The sequence below is a fragment of the Balaenoptera borealis genome, assembly GCF_965194805.1.
Source record: "Balaenoptera borealis genome assembly, chromosome: 9".
Classification (NCBI taxonomy): domain Eukaryota; kingdom Metazoa; phylum Chordata; class Mammalia; order Artiodactyla; family Balaenopteridae; genus Balaenoptera; species Balaenoptera borealis.
Window position 1 is genome coordinate 29873 of NC_138873.1, and position 9819 is coordinate 39691.

General features: G+C 44.3%; 1 protein-coding gene across 2 annotated transcripts; it reads left to right on the forward strand.

Moving 5' to 3' along the window:
• The first annotated feature begins 892 nt into the window (after positions 1-892).
• On the forward strand, positions 893-7935 carry PDCD2 (programmed cell death 2). Of its 2 annotated transcripts, XM_082405289.1 has the most exons (6): positions 894-1340; positions 1942-2184; positions 2549-2680; positions 4634-4737; positions 5959-6072; positions 7338-7935. In XM_082405289.1, the coding sequence occupies exons 1-6, from the start codon at positions 1058-1060 to the stop codon at positions 7494-7496; spliced, it is 1035 nt and encodes a 344-aa protein (XP_082261415.1). In that variant the 5' UTR covers positions 894-1057; the 3' UTR covers positions 7497-7935. The 2 variants fall into 2 exon arrangements, 1 of the variants encoding a protein (XP_082261415.1); XR_014248474.1 differs by lacking the exon at positions 4634-4737 and having other exon boundaries at positions 893-1340; positions 7338-7474.
• Positions 7936-9819: the final 1884 nt, after the last annotated feature.

Consider the following 9819-nt stretch of genomic DNA (forward strand, 5'->3'; position numbering starts at 1 on the left):
TCCCAACACCTTTCTTTTTTTAACTGAAGATGGTATATAAAGGGGATTAGGTCATTTCCTGAGTTAGTTTTCCTGGTGCTGACCTGAAACAAACAGACAGCCAGCTATTTCTCCAGCAAATATGGGTTTATTCTCAGGATCGGGAGGAAATCACAACTTGGAGGGCTGCAACCACAGCAAGGCACATGCGCATCCCCATGAGTCAAGGGAAGGAAAACACCTCTGTAGAAAGGAAGAGGACACTGGAAAGCCTATAGCAAACAGAGTACACAACTTTTTACTGGCTGAGTCCTTGAGTCCTGGCTCAGTCCTTTCCTGAGGCCAGGCAATGAGAGTCTTTCTTCTTACTGTGGGGCTCTGCAATTGTGGTAACGCATGAGAGCTCTCCGTTCTGGTCTCCCAGTCCTATTTAATTGAGGTTTCTGCTTATTAATTTTTACAACACTAACCCCTAACTCTTAGCCCTTGGCCCAATCCCTAAACCCAAACCTAACTCCTAACCCTTAACTCTAGGCCCTAACCCCTAAGCTTATCCCTTCCCCATCATCCTAAACCCTCTCCCTAACTGCACCCTTCACGCCACGCTCCATCCCTTTCCCGGACCAACTGGGCCAATGACATTCCTGAATCCTTCAGCATCTCCACCCTGCCTCTCCCCGGCACCCTACAGCCCCACCTCCAGGGCTCAGTAGGCGACTGGGGTCATCCGCCCCTAGGTGAGCGGATATGTGCCCCCAGACCTAGAGCGCTCAACGGTGTCCGCAGGACGTGCCCAGGCCGTCAGGAAGTCAGAGAGCCCGCGCTCCGCTGCACGTAGCTCACCTAAACGCCCTCCTAGACCTCCACGAGACCCCCGAGGACTCAAGCGGCTTCGCGCCCCTGCCCCAGCAACCAATCGGAAGTCAGGGACAACGAAGCGGGCCCACGCCGGGCCTCCCCATGGCCCCGCCCCCTCTCCACTGCCGTCCAATCCCTTCTGGCCCGCCGTCCACTGCGCTTCCGCGCCGACTTCCGCTTTCGGCGAGGCGGCGGTCCGAGGGTTGTGCCGCCTGCGCCCATGGCAGCCGCGAGCGTCGGGCTGGCTGAGCTGGGTTTCGTGGAGGCGGCGCCGGCGTGGCGGCTGCGCAGCGAGCAGTTCCCCAGCAAGGTGGGCGGCCGGCCGGCGTGGCTGGGCGCAGCCGGGCTGCCGGGGCCCGCGGGGCTGGCCTGCGCGCAGTGCGGCCGCCCACTGGCCTTCCTGCTGCAGCTGTACGCGCCGCTCCCGGGCCGCGCCGACGCCTTCCACCGCGGTCTCTTCCTTTTCTGTTGCCGAACGCCACCGTGCTGCGCCGGCCTACGCGGTGAGCGGCCCGGGGCCCGGCTAGCGCGTGCGCGGTGAGCGGCCCGGGGCCCCGGTCGCGCGTGCGCGGTGAGCGGCCCGGGGCCCCGGTCGCGCGTGCGCGGCCTTGCTCGCGGTCAGGCCCCAGAAACCGTGCAGCCTCCTCTGCGCCCCTGCCGCGGGCCTCTGCCCTGTACCCCGCGAGCGTTTCCGGGGGTGGGGGGGGCGTTCCAAGGGCTCGCGCCTTCTTCGCCCCCAGCTTTTTGTTAATCAGTCGGTAGTAGGTGTGGTACATTACGTTCAGATAATAGAACCTGTAATTTTTTGGAAACCTGGGTTCCAACACGTTTCTCATATGTATGTAGTCTGACTTGATGTTACTTTTGTTACTAATTTGAACAAGCTCAAAGAGCCTGCTTAGTTGTATAGACTTTAAAAAGTTTCTCGTTTTCACTCTTTTTTCTTACTTTCCAGAAAATAAGCTCTTTGAAAGCAAAAACTTTATTCTGTTTTTCTTTTTAAAAAATGACTGTCTTTTCAGTCCTGTGTGAAGGCTCAAATATTTGAATTGCTGTGTTGTTTTATTTAAAACATGTATAACGTTTCTCCTTCTGTCTCCTTAGTTTTTAGGAATCAGTTGCCTAGGAGAAACGACTTCTACGCCTATGAGCCACCTTCTGAGGATCCCCCGCCAGAGACAGGGGAATCCGTGTGCCTCCAGCTCAAGTCTGGGGCTCATCTCTGCAGAGTTTGTGGCTGTTTAGGCCCCAAAACATGCTCCAGATGTCACAAGGCACATTACTGCAGTAAGGAGCATCAGACTCTCGACTGGAGAGTGGGACATAAGCAGGCTTGTACACAAGCAGGTCAGTCAATTCTGTTTTTATTTTTAAATCTCAGCTCAGTTTCATAGTGTCTATCAGGCCAAATCTTTCATTTTGAGGATAAACGTTAACATTAGAAAAGGTGTAATACTTTTCAAAGTTTTGGTTAACTAGTGACATAAACACCTTTATGAAGAAGGAACTGTGAGGTCTTGCCCGCTCACGTCCCAGCCTAGCTTTAGTGTAGTCATTTAATTTATGACCCATAATCTAAAATGCTGGAGCTACATATGTTAATTACTAGGGGAAACTGTTATGACATGGAATACGCTTCAGATGTAGGAAATTATTTGACCTTCCAAATTAAATGATTACAAATGATGCTAGTTACCTTACTTTGTTTCAGGTGATTTGGACAGTACAGTTCCAGACCACAGCTTCCTTTTTCCAGAATTTGAAATTGTAATAGAAACAGAAGATGAGATTATGCCTGAAGTTGTGGAAAAAGATGATGAATCAGAGATTATAGGTAGCATGGGTAAGGAATCAGTTTCAAAACTTATTCATTAAATATACACTACTATGTATAAAATAGATAACTAATGAGAACCTACTGTATAGCATAGGGAACTCAGTGCTCTGTGGTGAACTAAATAGGAAGGAAATCTAAAAAAGGGGATATATGTATAAGAAAAAAAGGAAAAAGGTGGGGGGAAGAATACTGAATCTAGTTGAAGCAGAGAGAAAGTAGAGGGTCCAGTGTCCCAACATTCCAGCCTCAAGGGACATGTTCTCACCCATTTCAGGGGACACTGAGGACCTGCCATGGAAACCTAGGGATTAGAGAACCAATTTGGAGACACCTGTCTTAGATCATTGCTAAGACAACGTTTTTCTTTTTAACTAACATATGAGAAGATTCAGTGCCAGATGTTTAAAAGCACCTAGGAAGAGGGGTGCTATGTTTGTTGGTGGGTAGCAGTGTTAGAGAGTGTGCTTTGGGGAAGAATTCACTGATGAAGGAGTCTGATAGAAAATTTCCAACAACAGGTGAGAGAGAACTCCCTGTATTGAGGGTCCAGTGAAATGAAACCACGCTCTATCTAATCTGGACAGTGCATGCCATTGATCCATGCTGTCTCTACTCCCTCAGACGTGGGGCCAATAAAGTAATAAGCAATAAAAGTGTAAAAAAAAGAAAAAAAAAAACCTCTTTCATTAAGTGATTAAATATAATGCTTGAAAGGGAGGGCTCAATATGCCAAGAAGAGAAGCACTGATAGTAAAAGGCAACTCACTTGGGAGGCTGCAACCTATACTTTTCAAATATTGCCTCATTTGAAGATATCCTTTCTGTACTTCCCTCCTTGGCATATATAAGGTATGTTCTGGTTCCTGTAAAGATGTCAGAGGAAGTATCCAGGTGGTCAGTTGGGTGGGGCTGCACAGGATGCTGGAAACTTGGAAAGTTTATCTGGCTCCAGGATTTGTTTCTCTGATTGAGATGGTGGACATGAGAGTGCCTCGCAGTGTTCGGTGGGCAGCAGGGGCCCTTTTATCTGGCAAGTTTCAGATACTTGATTTTGTCAGTTACCTCAAGGTTATCATACTCTGGAGCAGTGCCTGTGCTGAGGCTGAGCAGTAGCCAAAATTTATCCCACACTTACTCTGTACCACGGGCCTTTTGTGCATGATCTTACTAAAATCTTGACATCAGAACAGTATGTTAGAAACTGCCCCATTTTGCAGTGAGGAATTTGGGGTTCTAGGTATAACTTGTTTGGTTGTATAACTGACTAAAGTTGTTAAGTTCTAGAACTGAAGTTTGAGCTCACATCTTATTGACTCCAAAACTTGAGCTCTTAACCACCACAAAATGTAGATTTCAGAATCTAAATTAAATTTTAGATTAGAATGTCAGCTTACTGGCTTACAGTTCCCATTCAGGGTATCAGAAATGTCTTCTAAGTTACAAAGACTCAATCCTGTTGGGGATGGCGGTGTTTCAGGTAGCTGAGATTCCAGAGGTGAGTGTGAAGGAGTGAGCTGGTAGGGTTAGGGCATGTGATAACTGGATGAGTGTAAGGGAAAGGAGAGATGAAACATGAAGAGATTGGAAATAGAGTCCAGGTGGGTGAAGGACACTAGTGATAAGCGGGGCTCGTGTTTTTGGGGTGCGCTTTCGTGTGCTGGGCACAGCAGTCCTCAGACTGGGACTTGGGGTCTGTTCTTTTAATTTGCAGTTTTAAAGAGAAGCTCTTACTAGGAGCTGGCATAGTAATAATGCTTCATGGAGTACCTGCAAAGTCAGATGGTCTTAAAGCACAAACATTAATGAATTAAAATAGGAAAGCCTGTGGAAACATCTGGCCTTCACTATCTGATTTAACACTAAGTTGGTTGTTTAAAACTGGCCTCCCTCAGCATGTGTTTATTGTCAAGACATGGAGATTATTCCTGTTGCATAATAGTTATGTTGATAATTTTTTAGGTGAAGCACCTGAGGAAGAATTGGATTCCATGGCAAAACATGAATCTAGGGAAGATAGAATTTTCCAGAAGTTTAAAACCAAAATATCCCTTGAACCAGAACAGGTAAAATAGAATTCATATACAGCTCCTTCTGTTCTTTTCAGGTGGTGTTTTAGGGGTATAAACCCTGAGTAGGGAATTCCCTGGCAGTCCAGTGGTTAGGACTCTGCACTTCCATTGCTGGGGGCCCAGGTTCGATCCCTGGTTGGGGAACTAAGAAACCAACCTGCCACATTAGCACGAAGACCACTGTGGTTTTGTGAAAATAATAATGGGTTTTGCTGTTATGAAGAATTCTGGCTTCTTGAATTACATATCGACCTTCTGATGTAACTATCTACAGCGTGGGGGGAAAAAAAAAGAGTGGTTTTGAGGATTAAGGTACATTGTAGACTCACAGTAAGTATTCAGCAAATGTTTCCCTTTGCCGCTTTTCTTCCATTAACTTTATTCCCCTTAACTTCCCTCACCATAAATATAAATCACTAAAGAAGACAGCTAAATTTCCATAAGCCAGTCGCTAGAACAAATAAATATCCAGGGGCTTATAGGAAGAGTAGGTCTAGGTCCTAAATACTGAGAAGGTAGTTTTTAGCAACGCATATGCTTTTAACAAGAAATATTGAGGAAAATCACTCATTTGTTATATAAGATGTTATTATAACAAAATTTACTTCTGTTTTATTTATCTAAACACTGTGGCTCACTTGGTATTTGTTCCTTTAAAAATTGTAAACTAAGGTTCCTTATATCTATGTGAAGGTAAGCACAAACCCTGGGCTGCATTTTAGATTCACAACCTGGTAATGGGGAAATAGGATTATTGTTAGTCTCTTCACAAAATAGTCATAGGATTCAGATTCTAACCATATGGACATCTAAGAAAAATAATTTGGATATCCTGAATCAGATAAGCCGAAACAGTCCCTTTGATCAGGGGTCCCCAAACCCGGGGCCGAGGACTGGGACCGTGAAGCTTCATCTGCCACTCCGCATCGCTCGCATTAATGCCTGAACCACCCCCCTCCCCCTCCCCGTCCATGGAAAAATTGTCTTCCACGAAACGAAACCGGTCCCTGGTGCCAAAAAGGTTGGGCACCGCTGCCTTTGATGACACTGAGAACGGTATTAATGGTGCCCAGTGGAGGGGCGCAGGGGGACAGACACTAAAGTGGTTTTCAGATGAGCGTTTCATCAATTGTAAGAGTGTGTACAGAGTTTCTCTAGATGATCCTCAGAGCACATGAGATGTTGGTGATTTAAACTGATCCTGATTGATTTTAGATTCTCAGATATGGCAGAGGGATTGCCCCCATCTGGATCTCTGGTGAAAATATCCCTCAAGAAAAGGAGATTCCAGATTGCCCCTGTGGTGCCAAGAGAATATTTGAATTCCAGGTATGACCTTAAATAAGTACTATTTCAGTATATAATTACCCTGATTTATAATTTTAAGCATTAAAAAACTTTGCCAAAGCAACATTATGTGTATGGGTCCCTATGGTATTATGGAAGGTTCCCTATAATGAAAATTAGTAGTTTCCTGCCCCACCTTAGGGCTTGTTGCAAGGAGGGAATTATCTTTTACTGGTTATCTGGTAGTTATTTCTATCTTTAAATAGCATGCTTTTTCTGAGACTTATCAGTGTACTATTTTTTTAGACATTATCTGTTGACTGACTTTGCAGTAGTGAGGATTTAAACGTAGTCATGCACACCATCTAGGCCATCGCCCACTTCCCAGTGTGGTTAGGGTTAGGGTTAGGGTCAATATTATTTTAGTGCTTCTATTGTTACCTTTATAATTTAAAATAATATACCTTTTTTACAGTCTTTGACTCTGTCCTTTGTGAGAGTGTTTCAGAACGCTTACTCTGTTTAGTCTTGGTTTGTAGATTTGTTAGGAGAACAAATTAATGTAATCATAAAGGTAAAAAATTTTTTCCCCGAAAGAAATTGTTAGCATCAAGATCCATTTGGATTGTGCAGAAGTGCTCTTGAACTGTGGATTCACTAACCTTATAAAGCGATATTTGTTTCTTAGGATAAAAAAAGGATTTTTGATGACTGATCCAAAACTGATTGGTTCTTACTGCCAGAGCTCTGACGGACGCCCAAGATGAGCTGACGGTGGTTGTATAAGGCAATTTGATAACAGTAGTGGCAGTGCTGGCTCTTACTCTTTCCCATGAGACCACTGACTCATAAGACCCATTTCTAGTCTATACAAATACATCAATAGATTTCCTTTTTGTATTCTAGGTTAGTGTTTCTTCAGAGTCATAGTAACAGCATCTGCTATTCAGGTTGTAAATAACCCAAAATAAAAGTTGCCCAAATAGAAGCCTCATCCCTATTTTGTAGCATATTATTAATAAAAAAATAATTAGGTTAACAGCCAGGTCAAATAGATCAGCTGATCTTATACTTAGGAACTTTTTCCTCAAATGAAAAAGAAAGACACCAAATAGAGAGGGACTTTAAAGAAACATAGAGTTGCAGAGTATTTTTAGATTGTTAAATATGTTAACACCGTAATGTCTGTAATCTTGCTGTGGAGTGTGGAGATGGACAGGCCAGGATCCCCAGGAAGGTCTGGTCTGTTGAAAGCACTGTGCTCCTCACCGCCGAGGAGCGCTCTGACTGTGCCATCCTTCTCCCAGGTCATGCCTCATCTGCTCAACTACCTGAAGGCCGACAGACTGGGCAGGAGTGTCGACTGGGGCGTCCTGGCCGTCTTCACCTGTGCTGAAAGCTGTGGCCTGGGCACTGGCTACACAGAGGAATTTGTTTGGAAGCAAGATATAACAGATGCCACCTAAAGACAATGGTGTAAAGCCTTAAAATATTCATCATCTCTTAGACCTTCCATTTCTAGGACTTTATCCTAAGGAAGTAATTATACCAGAGATACACAAAGATGTTGTTTTAGGTGTTGTTTACATTGTCTAAATATTAGACAGAAATGTCCAGTGGCAGGGAATTAAGTAAATTCTGGTGTATGTCCAGCAGGAGGCTACGCAGTCTTAATGATACAGACTTATATGCACATCAAGTAAGATAAAGATGCCAAGGTACCATTATAGATGGTATTCACAATATGCTATTTTTGTAAAAATATTTATACATGTGTATGTCCACCAAAAATATCTGGAACGATATGCACTAGATGTGAACTGGTTAACTGAACAGTGGGACTAACTGACATGATCTTTTTATATGTATATTTCTTTCTATAATAAAAATGGGTTATGTGCCTAATTAAGTCAAACCATCACTCAGGCTTCCCTGGTGGCGCAGTGGTTGAGAATCCGCCTGCCAGTGCAGGGGACACGGGTTCAATCCCTGGTCCGGGAAGATCCCACATGCCACAGGGCAACTAAGCCTGTGTGTCCCAACTACTGAGCCTGTGCTCTAGAGCCCGCGCGCCTAGAGCCCGTGCTCCACAACAAGAGAAGCCACCGCAATGAGAAGCCCACGTACCGCAACAAAGAGTAGCCCCCGCTCTCCGCAACTAGAGAAAGCCGTGTACGGCAACAAAGAACCAAAGTAGCCAAAAAAAAAAAAACCATCACTCAGAGCATTTCGCCCCTAAAATTTGCAAAGTTAAAACAAGGAGAAAAATATTTGGGTAAAACCCCGAGACTTCCTAAGTTCAAAGAGAAGCTCTACTTCAAAACTCACCTTGGTCAGCCAGTGGCACTGCTTATAGACCAGAGACTGAAAGGTCTTCTTTCTCCATCTCCCCATCTCATAGCACTGTCCACATGGCAAGTAAACCCAAATAAGGACAGGGAATCAGCCACTGGAATTTCCCTGGGTCAGCCTGAGGGAAGGCCCTGAGGTAGCTTTCAAGTGAGGGATATTGTTTCCGATGCCTCTGTTTACACAAGCGGTTCCTAAATCAATGCAATCAACCATGCTAAGGCTCCTTCCAGCCCCAAGTGATTTATACTTACCTTGCGATAATTCCCAATTCTCTTAGTGCTGGGCAGGCTTCACTGCTGCGAAGGCAAACCTAAAGAGACATTGCTGTTGATCCCTGCTTGAAGACCAGCAACTAGTTCTCGTAACATCCCTGCTAACCCTGAAATGCACTGCCACCGTAAACATCTTTTTGGAGGTAATGTCACTTGGTAACATCACTGACTTGGCTATTTCACTATAGTTTTGTATCAGGAAATCCTGGTGTTTTAGTCCATATCCCGTGTGTGTGAATATGTATGTAATTTATATAAAGATACATAAAATACTGGACTAGCGGGGCCTTCATAGCCCAAACTATAAATAATTCAGAAGTTTGCCCAAGTAGCATCCTGACTGCTAAGGGCTTTTTAAGCAAATTGATTAGGGTCCATTTGGAGAGATCCCCAGATTATGTAGACATTCTTGCAGGCATGTTGGGAACCCGCCAAGCTATCCTTTAGGTGTGTATCCCTGCCAAGGTCTGGAGATGACAGCAAGTTCACAGGGCATTTCCATTTGGAGACAGACTTCCAGCACTGACTTGGCAACCATGTCCAAAAAAAGCAACTAGTTGAGACTAACTAAAAAGAAAGAAAATTTAGATAAATAAAAAAACAACTCAGTTGCCTCTAGCTATGTCAAGACATTTAAAAACCTTCATGCCAACCATGAAATGATGGACACATCTCGCCCAGCAACTGCTCCTGCGGAGGACATCAATCACTACTGCCGACCCATGCATTGCTGCCCCCCAAACCTCTGCTTGGCCCAGATACTGCCTGACCAGGCAGCTCGCCCTACTGTAGAGAGCAGTGCATTCACCTGTCCTTTTTTATTTGATATATTATTGAATGCTGGTCTCATCCTTTGACAATTCAGAAATCATAGCAAAGAAAAAATGTTTCAGTGCTTTTGATATTCATATTAGTGGTAGTGTTCTGTTATTCTAACTAACTCATCATCCCACGTGCCTTTAAAAATTAAGGGTTCTCAGCGTAAAATACTTAATATAGAACTGACCAAATAAAAGCCCTGTAGTCTGAATCTGGATTGGATATGTTAGTATGAACTCATGAGGTATTTTATCTTGAAAACTTTTAAAGGGAAGGAAGCAAGCACTTATCCTGCTATGTGAAAGAAGTATATCACTATATAAAAAAGTGTTCTAACAAATCATGA